Raw genomic sequence first — 22,792 nt, 5'->3', positions numbered from 1 at the left:
TTAGCACGATATTTAATGACATAAGAAAAACAAGGAATTAGAAGTTTCTGGTGTTCCAGTCTCTGGCTGTATTTTTCTCATCCAGGAGCAAAGAGATACAGCTAGACAGAACTACTCCCAGATCAGGTTCCCCAGCTTTCACTTCAGGGGAAAATTATCAATTTTCCCCTAACAAGTGCAATTTGGGAGGAGAAGAGATAATTCTGAAATAAGCCTCAATAGCATGTTTGGATTAAAGGGGCCTCCCAGAGAGAAACAGAGAGAAAAGAAGGAATAGAAAAGAAAAATATGAGCTACACATTTTATCAGCAGCCTCCAGATCCCTTGTACTATCTCCCTGATGATGACTTCACTAGGCATAGTAAACTGCATTCCATACTGGGTGTGGAACAATTGCAGACATACTGTATGATGCCTGGTAAATATTAAATGTATACACAGCTGTAAGTGGACAGGATTTGTATCAGCATCAATTACAACTGTAGTTTTTACAAACACAATATGGAATCACAAAAATGCCTTAGGATGCTCAAAATAGCTTGAAAAAACAAAAGAGAACAGAGGTACTGGCAACAAAAGGGTAGACAGGGAAGTACAACATGGTTAGACAGTTAATTTTTTAAAAACTGAATTTTACATAGTGATCTACAAAAGGAAGTAACTGTATGAATAAAGATGGCCATAGTATGTAAGATTATTTTTCTTTTTTTTTTTTTTTTGCTCAGTACATGTTATGTTAAGGACTGGTAAGCATTTCATTTATGCTTTTAAAATGACAGAAAGATTTCCAATATATTCAAGACTACTCCCAGTTTGTTTTTGGATCCATTAGATTTCAAGTTCAAATTTTTCAATATTCAGAAGCTCCTCTGTTGAAGTCAATTTTTTAAGAACAAGAACCCGTCAAAGAACGATACTGACCGTACTGTCTTACAATAATGCAATCCAATGAGGTTCAAAGCATAACCACATCCTATCGATGGATATTATTGCATAAATTTTCAATTAGCTGCCTTGAGTCAGCAGAGTTCTACTGAGGTTGTATCACAGTTCACCAACTTCTTTGCCAGACCTTCAGAGTTCATCCTTGTTTTGCAATGCCCTGTCCTCAGCAAGAATCATTGCCAGGAGATAGAAACTCTTCACTGTTACTTTCTAGTCTGTAGCTAAAAACATCAAGGAGTAAGACTTCAATAAACAATAATCTTCCTGTAAACTGAAAAATTAATGTTTAGATTTGAAAACCATCTTGTATTAAATCAATGAGAGTCATTTTTAGACCTTGCCATTATACCAAGAAAAGAAAAACAATATATATTTATAATCTAGCAATCATTTAATGAGGAAATTTGTGGTCAGAGATCCAGCCTCTCTTACTCTAACCTCAGAATGTTAAGCATCACATCTGATGCTTCAAATTTTGTGAAGTACCTTTGGTGCTTTCAGATGAAATATAAAAACTTTTAAAAACTTTGGGGTTCTTAAGAAGACACTATCACACTGAAATACAGTGTTAAAAGTTTAAGCAACAAAACAATTGTGCTACAAACCAGTTTTGGTATTTTATTTTTATTGAGTAATACACTGCAATACTGACAAAAATGTAAGCTTGTGGGTGCAATTTTTTTCTTTTTCCTTTACCATTTCTAACAAAAAAGAGAAATAGTTTGAAACACATTTTATCAGAAGTGTGCTTATCTTCATCAATCTAGGTCACCAGTTAAAATGCCTATATAAATTTTCTGTATTCAAGAATCTGGCTTTCTGATACCTGCCTCACATTCATTTAGCTATTTTTGGCTTGTAGGCACATCTACATTACTCATGTAATTTATGTGGAAGATACTCATAGTAAGAAGATCTGATTGCCACCAGCGAAAGGAAAACAAAAATATTAAAGGTCAAAGAAAAAGATACATACATGATGCCAGGAGACAGCAGTCCATAAGCCAATTCTTTATTCCTCTATTCCACTCTGTACTTCTTACATTTAATTGAGGGTATATTCTTTATAGCTGTTCTAGATACAAAGTATTATGATATATTCTAAGTGAATACATGAAATACTAGATATTTTCTAGCAGGCAAACTCCTTCTGAACACATCCATTTCAACAATAAATTTCATGCAAGTTGATGGAATAAAACATCTAGTTTTAAATTTGTTAATGCAATGGTTATAGGAGCTGTTATTTTCACTTTCAAAATGCAGATAATTTATTACCTAGATTCTCAAACTTGAACCACATGAATGTTGGCATTTCTCCCAACTGTAAGTTTCATTTAAAATATTATTTCACTGGCAAAACCTGTTGGACAAGAAATATTCATTTCATTGCCATATAGAAGGGGCTGAGAACTCACCTATGTTATACTAATGCCGTTTTTGTGAACTGCATATACTTCTTATATATAGGGAGATAAACACACAAAAGAAAAAAGAAGCAAAAGGCAAGTTAAGGTCTTACTCTGGCAATTTCTGAAGTTCTCAATTTTATTTCTTCGCTTCTGTTCATTCTTCTTAGTATTTGAAATTTTTCTTTTTATCCACAGTCTAAAAAGTTCCCAGTGGGGAAGAATGAACATATCCAATGAAGTATTTTCTTTACACATCATATGGGAGAAAATACGATATACAAAGAATCCTGACAAGATCAGCATGCTAATTTCGTTCCAGCTCTTCTGCACCCAGCTTGTTCAAACAAAGTTTTGCAGAAACCAGACCTTTCTTACACCATCTCAGAATAGCTGGAACTTTTCAACTTTCTGTGCCAATACTTCACAATCAAATATTTTTTTCCCTTGCCTTTACTCTTATGACTAATATTTCATTGATTGAAATGAGAAATGTAAGTTTCTATGTTTGGTCTTTATCCTGTCAGCTAATATGCAGCAATGTTTAACAAGTATCTTGTCAACACTGTCTCTATGAAACATATGTATAGAGGCCACAGAACCCATAAGAGGGTGGTTTCAACAACATGTTGCAAGATGTGCAGAGCATTAGCCTTGATCCTTCTGAAGAAAGAGTATTTACATTGGAGAGTAAACATAACTTCTGAATATCTTTATACATCAGGCTGCTGCTTTGTACACATATATATTATTTTTTCTAGAAACACTGTTCTACAAAAATCCAGATCATTAGTGTTCCAATCAAAAATTTGAAAAAAAAATTGAAAAAAAAAAACAATACTTACAACCTTAAGCAAGAAAATAGTTTAATCATCACAGATGCTTGAATTCCCATATAAAGAAGTCTGGCACATTAATATATATCCAGGTGGATACTGTCAGTAGCTTCCTCTGACTGCTATTCACATCAGTCCTCTACTTACCTGAAATTAGCTCTGCTACAGAAGATGGCAAAGGGAAGAAAGCAAAACCAGAAAAATCCTCACTACACCTTCTGCAATTTAAAAAACACTATTTTACTCACTACTTCTTGTGTGCCATTCTTAATGGCAGTATTAAATGCATAAATAAGAGCAAATTCTCTCACTTGGGTATTCAAGACTTCATTCTGAATTCATGCTTTACAACTTCCAGACTTTCTTTCTAAAGAAGTAAAGGTCTAGCCTTCTGCTGTCCTCAGCTGAGCATCTACTTCTGTCTCACCCGTTTCTTCCCTTACACAGAATGGTTTTGGTTTGAAGGGACCTTAAAGATCATCCAGTTCCAACCCCCTGCCATCAGCAGGGACACCTTTCACTAGAGCAGGTTGTTCAAAGCCCCATCCAACTTGGCCTTGAACACTTTCAGGAATGGAGTATCTACAGCTTCTCTGGGTAACCTGTGCCAGTGCCTTGTCAGTCTCACAGCAAAGAATTTCTTCCCAACATCTCGTCTAAACCTACTCTATTTCACTGTGAAACTATTCCCTCTCATCCTTTCACTACAGTGTGCTTTGCTGTCATCAGTCCATCCTCCAGACGCTTTAACTCCTTTTCTAAAACTCTGCAGCCATTCTATTCTTTTCTTTCCTCCCTTTTCTATTGCCAAGCTATCCCTTCCTTCTACCTGCATAATAAAAATAGGATGAATTTTGATACACTCACACAATGAAAAACAAAGCTCACTAAGCTGGTAAGATAAAACAGGAGAAAAGCAGAGAAGCAAAGAAAGTAAAGACAAAACCCACACTACACTTTATGATATGAAAGGCAAACCTTTCAGCTAAAAAACAACCAAAAAAACCACACCAAAACCAAAGGAACCACCCAACCAAAAATGCCAAATGCTTGATGCTTGCAGCAGTGAATAACCTGTTTTGTTCCTCCACTGTGCTGGTTTGGGCTGGGATAAAGTTAATTTGTCTACACCCTGGTACCTTCTTCATTATTAAGTTCATTATTTTCCTCATATCACCATGATAAAAGCACTACACAGAAACTTGACACAACTCCAAATAATGGCAGCAGACAACAAATCAGCCTTTTCCTCTCTTCTTCCCTCCTCTCTTTTTCCATTTCATAAATTCAAGCACACAAATAGCAGAATGCCTGGTCTTGCCTGCATTTGCTTAAACAAGTGTCCTTTTACTAGGATGATTTTCTCCATATTCCAAAGCTGGAAAAACACACACATCTTTCTCCAGCTGCAGTGTACAGACTTTCTCACAGTGTGTGTGTAGCAACCAACATAGCTGTAAGTGGAGTCTGGGTCACAATTCTGTATATTAGGTAAACACTGAAGCTTTATAAGCTTCTAGCCCCACCTTACATTTATGTACTTCCTGTCTCACTGCTATTTTTGACTGTGCCCCAAGTCCACTCTCAAGCAAATCAAATAAACATCAATTTAATTTTATAAAAAATCTTGTAAACCTGACTAAAGGCACACTATATAAGGCACAGGTCTTAACCCTGGAACAGATAACCCCTGAATGGCTGTGCAGTTGAAAAAAGCCATTTTCTCAGTCACTGAGAAATATGTACTTGATACATCAACTTGCAGTAGTAACTTGCTCAGAAGTACAATAAAAATAGCAATTTAGGAATTTCAACTTAGAAGCATTCAACTGACCACCTAAAATCTTTTCAGTCAAGTACATCTTCAGGCACCTACAAATCCTGATAACCAGCAGCAGCCCATTTAGCCTGCAGGAAGGTCCTAAACAAGCACCAAGCATTTAGCAATTAGTATTACACATCAGTGTATCCCTTTTATTTTGAAGACTCATACTCCAAATTTCACTGCAATTTTAACAAAAAAACACCACCAACAAAATTGTTAGGTTACACCATGCATATAGTGAATGACAAAAAAAAGGTGGATACAGCTACTTTTCACCAAAAACAATGGGCAAGCACCCAAACCACAGAAAATTACACTTCAAATGCACCGAAAAACAGTTAAAAGATTGAGCTAGCCTCAAAATATAACTAAATGAGGTTATTTGAGTGAATGTATTTCTAATAGGGTATTCTGGAAATCAGTACTTGGCTTTGGAGAGCTTAGCAATGACCTACATGGGAGGAAAAAATTTCCATAAAGATTGCTGATGATATGAAAATAGGCTATCATCAGCCAACATCATGCTTTCCAATACTGTCAAAATAAAATTATATCTCTAGTGACAAAAAAGTCATAGTTACAAGATACAGGATTCACCTGGAAAAGAAATTACTCATAAAAAAATCAGGGTAAGGAAAACCTACTGATTATTTTGGTCAAATAGTTCTTCCAACTACTAATAACTTTCCTCAATTATATTTTAAAATTATTGTCTTCCTAAAAAAATAATTAACTGCTATTTCCCCTCACTTCAAAAACCAGGGCCTGCATGCACCATGAGAAAGCCCAAGAAAGATCACTGGGGATATGAAAAAACATGCTAACTGTGGAGAGAGCAGTCTGCAGGTTGACAGCTACTACAGCAATCCTTCCCAACACCTTCCCAGACAAAAAATAAAAAAAGGTAGTGAAGTGCTACCCTTCATTTTGACACTTCTGGCACTCACTTAGATAATGCTATACCATATGTTCCTGGATCAAGTAGTATACAGGAGAAAATGGCAAAACAAGCACCAGGATGTAGTAGCTTAAGTAAATAGAAAATGACAAGAGTGTGGGCATGAAGATACCTATCTGGAGAACCCAAGCAGCACCAAAAAACATGAGGTTTCGGTGTTGCCTGTAATCAGACTAACAATTAAACTTAGGAGGCAAAACTAATAACCTAATTTGTAAAACATAACCCACAAAGACCTAAAAAGCTAATAGCAGGGAATATATATTGAGTTGGAGCAAACAGAATGCATTAGCCTTGTATTTGATCCTAAGTGCAACTACAAATGAATATATGTACACAGTTCTAGTGTCCCATGTAAATAAAAACTTTGAAATGCTGAAGAACTATCAGGACTATCATAAATTACTAATTTGCTGGGAGAGCTGACTTGCAGCAAGAAAACTCCATTGGTCTAGATACTCCAAACATAGATAAAACATAAGCACTCAGCATCATGAGATTCACTAAAGAGTTAAAGGCTGATATACACTAAGTACAACAGGCAGTTTTTTTAAGTAGTGATTAACTCTGGACAAATTGTTCCCATGGCTATGATGAAGAAACTTCTATCACCAGAAGATAAATCCTCAGATCAATATCCAAAGAGAAACCCAAGTCTAAACACAACAGAAACCGTGGCAAATACTATGGCTATACAACTGAGTAGTTAAGTATCTCCATTCTTTAGCTTTAAATTACCTACAAATTAAATTCCGTCTTGGAAAGTGAAATGCAGCAGCATTTAGACAGTATTTACAGCAACATTTTTATATGCAACAGTTAAGTACTAAGCAAACTTTGTCTCTCTGGATTACGTTCCAAAAAGTAATCAAACATCTCAGGAAGAGATCCACAAAAGCCTTCAAGATCTAAAGCACAATGTTGGGATACTTGCAAATACAGTTGTATTAGTTTATTATATGGAAATAAACTGCATTTTTCCATGAACCAAATTCATTACTTTTTTTCCATCATTCATTATAATACATACTTTAAAAATATAGCTGTACATTAAATAGCCACCATTATGGCAAATATTAACAAGCTTTTCACTTAGAAAGTTCAGTCTTTTAAATATATCCTAAAGAACAAAGAGTATTAGGTGAAGCTGAAGACCAAATAGTTTCTTACTGAACAATTGGTTTTAAATATGAAATGACTGGGAAAAACTTTTGAATACTTATATAGTTATAAAATTATTCCAGGCACATTACTTAGTTTAACAACCTAGTGTCACTTCTCCTACATTAACAAAATCCATATTCATAAATTGGCGGGGCTTTTTAAATGGGCCAGCAATTGCATGTGTGCTCCCTCTAACTACACTTACCACTGCCTTGCTAAGCACAGAAATCCACACTGAAAAAGCTAGCAGCAAAATTAGCCAGTAATAACAAAATCCAGAGAAGGGCAAGTGCCTGTTTCAGTGCTAGTGCCAACTGCCACTTCTCTGCACTGTCTGAGAGCAAAGTGTGACATCTGGGTGAAAGGAAGACCACACTATTTTGACTGTCACTTCATTCCCTCTGGTACAAGACTGCTGCTCAGCTCTGAAGAGCACTCACAAATCCCAAATATACTGCCCGAGTGAAAATGCCCAAGTCTCATCTGTTTCAAACAGATTTTTCCTACATTATCATCAAGCATCTTCTGCATTAGGTTATTATCCATTATATGAATTTATCCTCTGCATAGGCATAAGCAGCCCCAACACCATGTGACACAAGCAGCTGAGGAACAAAGAGCTTGGGTTACCTGCCTGGGGACAAGAGAAATGTCCATGGCAATTCTCCAACCAGAATCCACACCCCCACAATGCAAACCAATTCCTTAACCATAAGACCTTCCTTTTCAATTTTAGCCTGAGGTTCAAAGTTGTCTTCTTCCAAATGTTCCCTGCAAGCACTACTGAAGGGCAAAGAATGATGGATTTCTCAGCCTCTCTCTTACCTTGTTAAAATTCTTACTCTGACTTTGCTGTTTGAAACATCTTCTCCACTCTCCCAACAGAGATGGTTTAGAGGCAACAGTAAAAGCTATACAAACTAATCAACCAGCCAATCATTTAAACCAGTTAGGTTTAATCAGACACTAACTAAACAAAGAGAAGCTATACGTTAACTTAAATTTTCCTACAAAGAAACTAGGGATATACATTTTAAAAGACTGATTTATTTCTTTTTACTTTCATTTGTTTTTTAAGTGAGCATTAATTATACTTAAGGGGGAAAAGTTTCAACAGCAAAAAGTGAAGGAAGGAGAAGAAGAAAAAAGAAAGCTTACATTTCAATGTGATTATTTTTGCTACATAGATTTTAGGATCAAGAAAACAGATTAGTGCCTTAATCCAAAACAGAATTTACTAATAACTGACCTTTTGGCATTTTAAATTCCAAGTTTATTTAAGATTAATGTCATACATCTTGATTTAAATAATGTAAAATATGCAGCTACTGAGTGTTTAGCACAGAAAACATCATTTACTCCAGAGAACTAAAGTAAATTGGGTTTAAGTAGATTTCTTCCTTTTCACATTGCCTCCCTACTACAAATAGAGCCTACAAGTGAAGGGACAACACAGTTTCCAGCAAAATCTATTTTCCAAATAAAATCTTTAATAGAATATTAGCAATATAGTTTAAAAACACCTTGAAATTCTAAAGTTTACACAATTCCTAACCAATTATAAGCAAGGCTCCAAAATTCAAGCAGGAGATGCAGAACAACAGAAGAAACAAAATATATTGTATATCTCCAGCTCCTTAAAAGGGAGTCTCCCTGTTCACAGACTCTGCAAATAAATCCTGGAGGGTGTTACAACACTACACAAAGCCCTGGACAGACATGCCACAGAATCACACTAAGATGAAAAAATACACAGTGGAGGAGTTGGTGCTAATCCAATTCCAGTGAGAACACAAAAAAAAAAAAACCATTTCAGCAAATTTTGCAAACGTGTGTAGCTATTTTCTCCTTCTCAGATACTGTCTTACTGTTAGCCTATTTAATATGGCTAATATGGCTTATTAGGAGTTTGGCTTATTTTTATACTAAAAAAACACAGTTTATTTCTCTAGGACAGATTTCCCCCCCAGCAGTTATACAGGTATACTATAGTCATATAGTTTGTTCAATACCCATATACAATTTTTTTATACTTGAAAGATGCCTCAACTAATTGCTCAAACAACTTGACTTGTACCATTGAAGAATACTATATATAGTATTATATACAGTATATACTATGCTGAAGAATATTAGCAAGTAGAGATGCTAACTACCCCAAAACACTACAAGCAGTTGTGTCAATCACAAAATTCTATGAAAGACTACTTAGCTGATTCAGAAAGAGGGAGAGGGAGGTTATTACTGTGTTTGAAGATACCTTTGTCAATTCTTCTAGGGGGTCACAATCTGTTTCTCCAGAATATACATATAAATACAAAAAAAAAAAAAAAGTTGCACACAGATTTTTGTGCTACAGCAGAATACACTATTGACACATTTTGTCAGCATAAATAGAAAACTCTCCTGTAACAGCTGCAGTCAGAGCAGCACAAGCTCTGGGAGCCAGTGAAATCAGCTGCTAAAGTAACACTAAAATCTGATGGCTACTGCTCCGTGGGATACTGGTAGTAAGAAACGGTCTTTCTGTTGTGGTAGGAATCAGACTGCAACTGCTCTGTGCAACTACACAAGAAAAGAGATTACATCACAGCATTGGAGAGCCTGATAAAGATCCTGAGTGCAAAAAATCCCCAGACTGCCCCAAAGTACACTTCTTGTTGACCTACAGGGAATGCAGCTAATCCTCAAAAGAAGTCTGGTGGTGCCCAAGCACAAGAAGTGAGGCATGATTCATGCAGGCTGGTAACACAATACATTTCCCAACTGAGAGAGGAAACAGGAGTAGGCCAAAATAATGTTTAAAAAAACACTTGGCTTACAGAACAACTTACACAGAGCAGTACAGCTCAGAAAACTGACAATATCCGTCAGCTATGGCTCCATTTATTGTTGTTACAAACCCAGATTTAAGTCCCAGCTCAAATGCAGATGATCCAGGACTTGATACATGCTTGCAGTATAAAACCCTGCAAGTACTAAGTATTTTCAGGGAAAAAGCTGCGAGGGGGATGCAGACACCATTACCTTGGGCAAATGGGGGTTTTAAGATTTTTTACATTTTGCCAGTCTACTCAAAAGACAGGATAGTAATGTCACAGGCAATAAGTATTTCAATAATTTTGAATTAATTAATGAAAAATAGGTCATGCATGACATGACACTGCAGACACATATTTGTCCATCAAATCCACAAAATTCCTGCTTAAAATACAAGCTCTACCCTCCCATACACATGTAACAAGTAAATCCCAACAGAAATTATTTGTAACAGTACTTCAATTGAGAATACAATTACTTGTAATTTCATAGTAAAGACAGCCAGATGCCCTACTGACTCAGACCAGACACAAGTGATCTTGTGTCAAAGAGTCTGTTTCAGATTAAGCTCCACTCTCTGTATCCATACCTGAATAAATCCACAGAAAATCACAGACTCAAGTGGAGACACTGCAAATGCCCAGGCCCCTCGACACCTTTCTCACACCACGAACTGCCTCAAAACAAGAAACCACCCTTTCCTTCTGCTCGTCATAAAGGTGAGGAATCGCCTCACTCATTTCCAGATCAGGTTGTTCCTGACCTGCTAGAGCAGAACAAATGGATTTCTTTTGTAACAAACAACAAACACGTGAAAATTCTCAAAATAAGAAGTAATGCAGCTATCCAGATTGACTGATTTTGAGGCCTTCAATTACTTCAGTTAATGCTTATAAACGAAGTGTTATGCTTCAGTAATCATATTCAGTTCCCTCATCCAAAATCAGACTATCTTGCATATGCCTGTAAAGGAACATTTATTTCGAAGTGACACTACTTTATTATAATTCAAATTACAGTAATTGCTTCAGACTTGTAAAGGCTACTCTGCACACTAAGTGTTGGATAACCTAGGAAAGCCTTTCAACTTCAATACCACACGGCAAGAGCTAACATTAACTACATTTAAATTATTTAGGCTAATGGATAAGGAGCTTTAAAGAAGAACATTCCAAATCCACGATAAGTGAACTCTATCAGTTTTCACTTTATTTTTCCATTTTATTTATCTTCATGCCATCTGGGTGTATTGATCATGCAGTTGAACAATCTTGTGTTTTTTCAAATGAAGTAAATGCAAAACTAATGTGTCTGCTAACAAATATGCTGCAAGTGCCAGCTACGAAATCAGTTACAGACTGTTACAGAATGAGCTCCAATTCACGGTAAACACATTCCATAACAAATATCCAGAAGGCCAAATGGACAACCATGCTCAAACCTGTGGATCACTACTCATTTATTAAACATTATATAGTAAGGTCAACATCTGTGAGCCTCAAGTTTCAACTGATCTGTTTAGAACTTGTATCAGATTCCACATCCCAAACCACAGCTACATGCATCAAAAGAGCAGAGTAAGTGAGCAAACTAAAAGAGTTACTTATCCTAAAAACTACCTCATGATAAACCACTTGCTCAAAAAGCCAGACATACAGAACCTAAATCTGGCAAATGACAAAGCACAATAAAGCACTATTAAAAAAGACCACTGAAAGTAAACCAACATTAATTTCCAAGTGCTGTGGTAGAACTGTTTAAGTGACATTTGTCTTTTTTCCATCACGTTTTCAGGTAAAATTTCATGGACATGCACAGATCATGCACATTATTTCCAGCTCTTAGCCTTATCAAAGATTAAATTGTTTCCAAATACAAAAAACAGGCAGCTTTAGACTCAAAGATTTATAAGCAATTACCTCTCTTTTGCAATTTCAGATTACAACCCCTAAAATCACACACAGTAAAAGAAGCTACTGTCTCTATAAAAAGAGATGGAGGTGAAAGGAGAAAAAAAGGGGGTAATGAGGCTTTTAATTTTTAGTAATGGATTTCAGTCCTACATTTTAGGTATCAAAATGTGTCTGTTTCTTAAACAAAACTACAGGAGGACTACATAAGCCAACAAGTAGATGAAAGTCTAATGTGCATTTAGAACAGAACTACAGTAAGCAAATTACAGCAAAAGGGCCTTCTCCATGTCTCTGCTGAAGCAGTCAAGCTTAATGGAGATTTGTGTCTCCAGTTCATACTAAACTTGTACTTTATAGCTGGTACACCTATGCATGGCCTCCAGTGTATGGAATTAGACCAGCTCCTGAAATTCTCCAGGAAGTACTGCTACAGTAGTCCTAGTACTGATTTACCCACACACGATTCAGCACCAGAGCATCCCTGGCATTTATGCAACTCTGTCACTAATAAATACTTTAAATTTACTGTTAGAACATCAAGATCCCAGCCATTCCCATGTTCTTATTGCTTGTGATCACCTAGTATAAGTAACAGCAGGTTTTAGTCTTTTTAGTTTGTTTTCTTAAAGGTCCGTAAAGAGCTATATAATGGGTCCTGTACTTGTTCTCTCTATAGCATCTTCTTCTCTTTAAACAGTGTTGCTTTATATTGAGAAGTTATGTTTTGGACACATAGCTTTGTCCATCCATTAAGACAACTAAGTTGGGTAACAAAAAGTAATACATAACAGGAAATCCCTTTTGCTTTCAACAGATCCCAACACAGCACTATTAATTCCACAGTCTGGCTCCAACTCCGTAAAAATTTTGCACTACAGCTAGACCCAAACCAGACCTTCCTCGGGACTTCCACAAATGCAAGTCAGCCTGTCCACACCCAGCAAATTGCAGGACCTGGGCCTGTCACCATATCAGCATAAATTAGGACTTGTCAAACAGGTAGGACATTGCAAAAGAAGTTATTTTATTGAACACAAAGGCAACTGTTTCCAGTGTCCCACCTCATAGCGAAAAAAATAATAGTAATAATCACAAGCATGACATTTCCCCCCATTTATTTTGGGAGGCTCTCAGTTTTTCATTCTTTAGTTATCCAAGCTAACTTCACAGGAGACGAAGACTAACGTGATAGAAAAAGGAGCTTAAAAGCGGAGCCCTGTCATGCAGAGACAGCAGCATGTGCAGCCTCAGCCCTCCCCTGCCCCCGCCCGCACCTGCGCCGGCCGCGCCGGGGGACACCGCTCCGACCCTGCGCCGGGCCACCTCCCCGCCCGCCCTTATGCCAAACTCGGCTGGGAAAATAAACAAGTCAAACAAAAGGAAGGAGAGCGGGCACAGAGGGGAACGGAGCCCGGCCTCGGGACGCGGCGGCCGGGGAGGGTTGGGGTCGGGTCGGGCGGCAGCGCCGGTTGCCCGGGCACCATCTTGGGGGCTGCCGGGGGCGAGGACGCGGCCCCGCAGCGCCGCCGGGGGCCGGGCCGGCGCTTTACCTGCTCTGCCAGCCCTGCAGGAGGTTGGTGTATTTGCTGAGCGTCCCTTCCAGCACCGGCTCCCGCCGCCTGCCGCCGCCGGGCGCCTGCGCGCCCCCCGGGCTGGCCGCCGCCGAGCCGGGGCTGCTGCTGCCGCCGCCCCCGCCTCCATCCAGCCTGCCCGCGGCCGCCGCCCGGCCCGGGAGCCCGCGGCTGGCGGAGGAGGACGAGGGGGACGAGCCCGCCGACGTGGGGCGGCTGCTGCTGCGGCTGCTGCTGTTGCTGCCGCCGCCTTCGCCCGCCGCTTTCTCCATGGAGCCCCGCGGCGGAGGCTGCCCGTCCGCTCCGGCCCCGGCTGCCGCCCGTGCCCGGCAAAGCCCTGACTCACAGGCGCGGAGAGGGGCGGCGCCCGGGGGAGAAGGGGCTGGGCCGCGGCGGGCGAGTGAACCGCCGCGCCGCCTCCTCCTCGCCGGGCGTTGCGGGGAGCTGGGCGGCGGTCGGTGCCCCGCGCCCCCGCGGGGTCCCGCCCGCCCGAGCCAGGGGCAGGGCGCCGCTGCGGCGGGGGCCGCGCAGGGGCGGGGGCCGCACACACACACGCGGAGGCACAGGGCGAACGGGGAGAGGCACAGCACGCACGCCGACTGCATGGTGTCCGCGGCCGGCACACACGCCGTGCGACACGGGGAGTGACCCCGAAGGACACGGTGCCCGGGTGTGGGGCAGGCGTGCAGACCCACGCGTGTGGCGGGGGCAGAGCGCACGCTGAGACCGCCTCCGGCCCCGGCCGCCGCACCGCGCCCCCGTGACGCGCCCGCCACATGACAGGCGCTCACCCGGACAGCGGCGGACAGCGCGCTGCCCGAGTCGCGAAGCACGCGGCTGACGCTTGCACAAGCTGTGCCCCGTCGCCACCGAGGAGGTGACTGTCCGTGGTACACCACACCGGCAGCGCAGTTGTGCCCGCACTCGTGAGCTGGGTGCTGTGCCCAGCACTCAGGAACACAGTATTCTTGCTCAAGCCACAGCAGGTAGTGTGTATCAACATACCGCGTCAGTCATGTCATTCATCCAGACTTGACAAAAAAATACTGTAAGTCCACACCTCCTGAAAGGAGAGGATGTAACCTCAAGATCACCATAACAAGTTAAGCAGATGCTGTACAGTCACTTCAGTGGCCGTCCTTGATGTCTTAAACAAGTGCTTCAGTTATGTTACAATGTGTATCTTCCCAGCATACCAGAGATGTAACTATTCTTATTGTTATTTTGAAACTGTAGACCTGAAATGTAGAGGAGACTCTAGAGTTTTTGAAAAGTATAGACTGAGCCTCAGCTTTTGTGCTTTAACCCTGTGGAAAGTTTTAACAATCCCTTGTACTAGAGATATTTTGAGCATAGAGTATCATGTGTGCCTTCTGCTCTGCACCTTAGAAGATACTCAAACTATCCAAATCCACACATAGATGGATTCCCCATATAAATCAGCGCAGAGAGGAGGGATCCTAACTTAGATTCTCCCAGTTTTCTCTGTGGAAAATCCTACCATAGGTGTTGTGGTTGGGTAGCTGAAATATTGGACAACCTGATCCTGAATTTTGGGTGGTTAAACTTCTCACATTGTAGTTAAATACTAAGGTTCTGCAGCCTTGAATTTTAATATTTCATGGGTGGGACATATAACGCTCAACTCTTGAGGTACAAAGATTAAGAATTAAAATATTTTTAAAATAAAATATTTTAGAGTAACTATTTTTCTGCATCTGTTACTTGAGATGTTTGTATAAAATTCCCAAATCATTGTTTACTATGGAAAGAAACTCCATTACTACAATATGAAAATCCTCCTTCTTAGGCTCAACTCTACTTTTGATGACCACAGTTTTCAGAAAACATTTGAATGAAGAAAGAATGCTCCTTTGGGAAGCTCAGATCCTGCTTGGTGGAGGTAAGGATGAGACCCCTTCACTTGTCTTCATAATGCTACAATGACAGGCCAAAATTGTGGAACAACATGTTTTAATAAACTGTGTCAACCACATCAGCAACTTCAACACATTAAATGTGTATGTTCTACATTATAGGTAATGAATGCAATATTTTCTGCCTTCCACAGAATTCATTGGAAGGAATTTGTCAGGAAAAGAAAGTGACGTTACACAAGAATAGAGAAGCCTCTCCATACATTTCTGTACAATAAAACCCAAGTAGCAGTGGTGCACTTATCATGAAGTTTCTGAAATAAATGGAGTAACAGGCTGTAAGTATATTATGCCCTTGGAGAGTTTTGCCAAATCATAAAACACGCTTCACTGCTGCTAGAAGGATTGCTGTGATATTTTAACATAAGTCCTCTTGTAGGTTATAACTAGTTACTAGATGGGAAATGGAGCACAGAGATAAATGGGCAATTCTCAAACAGAGGGAAACCACCATGAGTTGGGTTCTGTATTGTTCAGTATCTTCTTAAATCAGAATCTCTTCATTTGCTTATAGTTAAAACTAGAATCAAATGGGGAAAAATAGCAGAAGGATATCACCGTAGTGACTAAATCACTGATAAAATGGCATCTGAAATTTAATCTTGCTAGAAGCCAAAATAAAGCACATGGTGAGAAAAAAAGCTTTTACTATGCAGGCATGATGATCTATAAATTAGCTATAGCCTCTCAGGCAAGAGATCTTGGAGACATTTTAAATAGTCCTCTGAAAACTCCATCTCAGTCAGTGTTCAAGGGTAATCAAACAAACAGCTGTGATAAGCTCATTAGGAAAAACAGAAATAACAGCTTGCTGCTATATAAATCCATAGTACAGCCACTATCTATACAACTCTGCATTTATAATATTCCTTCAAAAAGGACAGAGTAGAAAGAAAAAATGTAGATCCCAGCTTTTATATGAAGAGAGCTCATTGAGCATGGTTTTCAGTTGAAAAATAAGCAACCAATATATAAAATTATATTCAGGTTAATAGAAGTTATTCTTCACTGTTTCTCATGAAACAAAACTATAAGCCAACTGGTTTTAAAAAAGCACAAGAAACTACTTTCTCACATATTTACACTCATAAAACTCATTCTTATGGAGATGGTTTTGGATGCTAAATACCTAGAAGGATTTAAGAAGCAATTGTGCTTGAAAAACCATTGAACAAGGTTCACCAAAATATTTTGAGTGTATTTGAAGTTCAGAAAGGCTCTAAACCCCTAACTCCTCAAAGACTTTTTACTTTATTGATTAATTAATCCTTTCCCTGTTCTTAGTCTTTCTCTGAAGGCCTACCAGTGCTGGACTAGAAAGACTTTTGGTTTAACCTATAGTATAGCTTTTCATATTCTAAGGTCAACTTGTACTTCTTGGTCAACCAGTGTGGTTGAGTTAAACATTGACACAGTTTGCAACTTTTATATTGTATTGAAGCAAAATAATGTGTCATTCTTCTCATCCCCTTTCCCTTCCTAATTTGTACATATTGCAGCCTAGCAGAGCTGGACAACCTTTCACAGAAATCTTGAGTGAGATCCTAACCTCATTTGTTTTAAGTTATTAACGGTCTTTAAAATGACTGAACCTATATTTATTTTACTAGCTAATGGTTTGTCCAAGTAGAGCTACAGTTCAGGGTAATACACACTGACTTAGTCTGATGCAATACCACATGATGTATGCCTTGTTACAAGTATTCTTAATTACCTATTTATTAATGCTACCTGAATGATGAAGGTTCACACTGTTTCCAAGGTAACACAGCTGCTATGTTACATTCCTCCTTTAGAATGTTATTTTCACTCTCTGACCAAACCAAAATTTTGCTTCTTTTATTAAGAATCCAAATTAATCAAAATAACTCATTATTTATCCCACCTTTTAGAAAGAAAAATATCCGGTAAGATAACAAATTCAGTACTCTTTTCTCTAACCAGGAAACAGACCTTTTTCTGCACTTTGCTAAACTACACAGTTTTAGCTTCTAGAACAAAGTTAGCTCATAATCCATTTGCTAACTCACATTTCCTGGACTCTTTGGTTTGAGTTTCTCTACCATTTTAACATTCTCCTAGTAAACAATTTTCTCAAATTACTTTCCAATTTCCAATTTCTTTTTATCTCCTTGCACCACCAGATTTCCACACAACTTCCCACCATCACAATTATATGGAGGAATTTAGGTATATGGTCTACAGAAACTATTTCTGCCCAGCCCACATTCAAGTATTGAACCTGGAAATGCCCCAAGGCTTGCTCAGCTTTACCATCTCTTCTTTCTTGCCCTACAAAGTCCTTCTGAGACACTGTTTCATTCTGCATGAGCTTTGGACACTAAGTTAATCTGTCACTAAACTATAGATAATACTTATGGCAAAAACATACCACTGTGCACTTCTTTCCCCACTGTCTATAGGTGTCAGCACCAGAATGACTGGAACATTCTCCCTAAAGTTCATCTCATGCCATGGTAACACCTGCACCAAGCCTACTGTTACTAAGGCTTCCCAATTGTCCGCAGCAACTGGAAGAGAGTGAATGCAGCAGGTGGAACAGTGTGAAGCATGTCCTTAGATTTAGTGTCACAGGTTCCTGGTTTGAAGGTTTAAAAGAAGCAGTGACTCTCTAATCTGGCCTTTTAAATAACACAGTACAAGAATTGTAATATTCTCTCTTATATAATTGTTTTACTTTGAATTAACCAGCACATCATCCATGAGTAGCAGACTTCTCACTCGACAATTTTAAGAACACAGAGAAATAGCCACTAACTCTGCAGTCTGCCAACTTTAGCTTTAGTTTTGCTGAGCCAGTATCCATCTTATCCTCCTTCTGTGGTGCATGTAAGCCTGTAATATATGCCAAACATGCTGCTTTGCCACACTTCATCCTGTTGTCAGCAGCTTCTCATCCACCAGCATAACCACCCATCTAAACCTCACTCAATTCAAAGCTGGTCACAAGGGAAAAGCCAAGAGAGACATTGCATATGGCAAAGAGCACCCAAATTACCTTTACTGCCAGGAACATTGAGCCTAGGAAACAGGGACTTGCCTGCAGGTTAATATACTCAACCACAAGGCATTGCATGTGGGCTGAGGCTTCTGCTGTCACAGCTAGACTCTCCCAGCTTGTGCACTGCTCTGTAATATGCAGGTTAGACCAGCGAAACAAAACTTGATCAAAATGGCTGATCCTCTGGAATACAAACTTTGGGATGGTTAGCTGGAGAAAATATTATTTTATATTATGCTTCTTATGTATATATTTGCATTGGATGTCATTAAATGTGCATGAGGAAGTGGTGTGTATGACAACCATGACAAAAGGCATTTTCTGCATGGCTAGAATCAACCCTTTGAACTGCAACAGGAAACAAATAGAAAGCCAGTACATAAAGAAACTAAGTGACCATAAAAAACTAAGTGAGCACAAATATCACTTACACTATATATTGTGTATTTTAGCTAGTGAGAACAGCTTTATTCTGTGCCAGCTCATCTTTGAACAGTTTTTATAGGCAGTCACAAATACAGTTCTTCAAAATAAATTAATTAATATGCTGAGGCCAGAAGAAAAGACTGTGATTATCCAGCATAACCAGCTGGATAACAGAAACCCTTTTTTGGTTTGATGGTGAATTACAGATAAATGTCAATATACCAAATCTTAACAGTCTGCAGGCCTTTTTACTGCCTCTTTTTCTAATTCTGTGGTTAAACATTTAGGGATTTGAAAAGTATACCAGCCCACTAAAGGTCAAATTCAGATCCAAGACCAAACTGAGGGTACTCAGTGTTGCTCTCATATCTCAAACCAGCGCTAAAGCTCTCTTTTATCCCACTTTTTTTTGAGAGCTGAGTGGTTCCAATGGAATCTGTCATATTTCAAATTTATTATTTATAAGGCATGAGGCCATATATCAGTGTAATAACACCCAGCTTTCTAGATGAGATTTCTATGCACCTGTAATCTTATGACTAAACTGCGAAACATGCAATGATTTGGATGTGCAATGATATTTGCACATCCAAAAAGTATTGCTATAGAGCATTTATGCTGCAGAGTGCATATTTATTGATAAAATAATGCTAGTTTATGCCACTTGGGTTCTGGCCTCTCACTCCACCAACAGCAATTTGTGTAGTTGCTTGATATCAGCAAGCAATATATTACAGATTAAAAACAAGTCTCATTCAAATTAGACTGGTCTCTAAGCCCATTACCTACAGCAGGGCTCTATTTCACTCCCACCATTTTTAAAAATACTCTTTAGGTAATGTTAGAATCCAGCACACAATAGGATGACAGTTAAAAAAATAAAAGGAAAGAACTATGCACTAGAAATCAAAAGCAAAACACGGATATTTAAGATTTTTGGCACTGAGAAAAGGAGGGAAAGTTCAGTCAATAAATTTTTCCAACAACTACTTATGCAGAAACTACTTTTGATTACTAATTTCAGTCTCCATTCTGCAAGCAGATTCATCTACAGAAACCTAATTAAAACAAATACAAGTTTCTAATGCAACATAACTGCCTCCTTTTTTACTAACAAATCTGCATTAAGCACACTCATTTATTTCAATATGTGGGATTAAAATATATAGACATGACAAATGACAGAGTCTGTTTGAAACACTTCCTGAAGCTGCAGAACCTTGTATTAAAACAATCATAATGTTCACTCCATTTTTCAAGCAATATTTTGGAAGCTGTGCAGACTTACACAGATTTCCTAGTTCTTTATGAGTACTTTAAATACACAAAAAATGAAGACCTTTAGAGCAAGTCATGACACCTATATTTTAACTGCTTTTTACTATCAAAATAAATCTCATGTAAACTCAATAAACTACTGAAATATATTTTACCACACGGTTCTAAATTTTAGCTCCTACCAATAAAAACCAGTCAATAAGGACGTAAAAGGGAGTAAAAGGCAGTAAAGCTTGGGGTTTTGTTACAGTTTGGGGGTTTATAGTTTTGGGGGTCATACTTTAATTAACTGTAGAATATGTGAGGTGTGTAATTATCCCAAGCTGTGGATGACATCTTTTTTCCCAGGGTTCACCATAGAGTGATTTTAAGTTTGGCTGATAACAGACAAATTATAATATCTTGTGAAACACACATAAACCAACATTTTCTTACATATTACAATAACTAGATTAGCTTTAAAAAACACAAACAAAACAAAACATAAAAGAGATGTGCTGCATATTGCCCACCTCATGCAAATCTGGTCTGTAGGTTTAAAGCTGATATAACAGATAAGCAACATTATGTTCAACAGGATCCCACAACATATACTGTTATCTTCTGATGAACAGTATAAACTGGGGCATATAAAAGCCTGACAAGATCATTTATCCAGCCCTCTTCTGGCTGCTGGACAGAAAAAGACAAGCATATTTTTTTCTCCCTCTTCTCTGGTGAATTTGCTTGTAATGCTCACTCTCTCATGTCATACTCATCCTTGACAGAAGTATCCAATGGAGATAACCTCAAATATGCAAAGAGCTGAATTATGATTCTGTCCCTCTGGTTTCTAAAACTCAGCTGTCAGCTTTGATCTTTGACTTTTGAGAGCCTATTCTGCAAAATAGAATGTGCATTCATACTTGGCTGGATATAAGAGCATTTGCCATTATTTCAAAGGTAGAAACAAGTACTAAATTTTCAGAATAAGCATAGTACAAGTTCAGGAAGCAGCCATTTTTCAGTTTCATTTTTCCTGACCTTGGCCTTTTCCGTAGAGGATGCCTGAAACAGGCACTCCTTAGCTGCAGTTCCACAAATACAGACATTCTAAACTTTGAGCTCTGCCAGCTTCAATCAGCCATAAACTTCTCCCTACTATCCTGTGTTACAGCCTAAAAATAGGGCTATACATTCAGAAAATGCTGTAGCATTAAAGCTATGAAAGGTGATAGAACAGTCTCCACATGCTAGCAACCTGAAATGACAATGAGAGGAAGAATCTAAGAGTTTGCACACACAGACAATTTTCTTCCTACTTTATAAGCTACACAGGAGGCTGGAGATATTTAATTTATTTTTCTGACATCCCATTTGTATTAAATTAAGGAAAAATATTTAATCTTACTATACTATTGGGGGAAAATATGAAACAATTCTGGGGGACCTTGAAATCCTGATCAGGAGAGGTCAAACCCTGACTGAGAAGACAGGCATTGGATGTCTAAAATCATCTCACAAATATTTGAAACTGCCATCAGAAATGAAAATTTATACAAATAATATAACAAAGCTTTGAATGGTCTCAATAAAAATTTTCTCTGACCAAACATGATCTCCATAGAATTTTCAATTCAAAATGCTTAATGAAAAACAAGTAGAAAGGATCTGAGGTTTCAGTATAAATATCAAATGGAATAGGAAAGGTCTTCAAAAGATCATGCACTGCTTTTTTTTTTTTTTTTTTTTAAGAAAACTCCTCAAACAAAATCATCATCTAAAAGCTATAAATAAGCTCATACACAGCATGTGCTTCATAAACTAGAATAGGGTCTTATTATGGGAAAACACAGCCCATACTAATTTAATCCCAGATTCCTTCATGTCAGAAATAAAATTCGTACTATTTTTAGTAGAGAAGGGCATAGAATTGTATTTCTAACTGGGAAAAACAGGATTTATGGGCAGAAACAGAGAAAAGAATCAGTCAGTTGGAAAGAGGTTTAGATATTCTTGTATTTTTGCTAACAACACTGAGGTCTGCCACACCACATTCAGAACAACAGCAATGTCTTTGGCAGTTGCTATCACCTTATTTTTGCCAGCAAGCTCTGTTCTAACCAAGTTTAGACAACACTTCTGATAGCAACAAAAGTGGCTGGTCTCCTTTAGAAATCCCAGTGGAGATGGAGCTGCTCCAGTGTCAGCCTAAGAGTATAATGGGGAGTTTGCCAAAAAAGGCTAGGTTAGATCAAGTCTTCAGAGGCTACACACAAACCAAACGTGTCAAAATCCTGGCAGTTAACTGCCAAGAAATTTATAAACCAGGGAGAAAGAGAAGTCTCCTGACATAACCACAGCATTTTTGCACTTTAATATAGTTTCAGAAGGAAAAATCATGTTGTTTGATGATGCAGTGCATAAGAAATAAGTCAGAGACCATCACCCACAGGCAAGTGTTTCAGGGTAATTTGAATCTTAGGAAAATATTACAAAGGCAAACATACATAAACAAGTCAACCCAAGCCATCATAAAAGAAAGAGAAGGTTTTAAGGGAAGAGTATTCACTGCATGAAAGTAAACTGATGAGACGATGCCACAGGTTCTATGATTATTTTTCTTTAGTTTAGTAGTTTTGAAGGAAACTATTTTTTGCACAAACACAACTTTTATGCATAATGATTCTGACACATTCCTTGTGCTCA

General features: G+C 38.6%; 1 protein-coding gene across 2 annotated transcripts in view; it reads right to left on the bottom strand.

Moving 5' to 3' along the window:
• The window catches only part of OSBPL10 (oxysterol binding protein like 10), a 492,302-nt gene that overhangs the window by 97,660 nt on the left and 371,850 nt on the right, over nt 1-22,792 (bottom strand). The window contains exon 1 of one of the 2 annotated variants that reach the window (XM_021525868.3): nt 13,421-13,778. The exons of the other annotated variant lie outside the window; for it this stretch is intronic. Coding sequence (XP_021381543.2) covers nt 13,421-13,713 — 293 coding nt within the window. The 5' untranslated portion in view covers nt 13,714-13,778. Of the gene's footprint in view, nt 1-13,420; nt 13,779-22,792 lie in introns of those variants that run through there. 2 annotated transcript variants of the gene reach the window in all.

The sequence above is a fragment of the Lonchura striata genome, chromosome 1, assembly GCF_046129695.1.
Source record: "Lonchura striata isolate bLonStr1 chromosome 1, bLonStr1.mat, whole genome shotgun sequence".
Lineage (NCBI taxonomy): Eukaryota > Metazoa > Chordata > Aves > Passeriformes > Estrildidae > Lonchura > Lonchura striata.
This window is presented reverse-complemented; position numbering and strand designations above follow the sequence as displayed.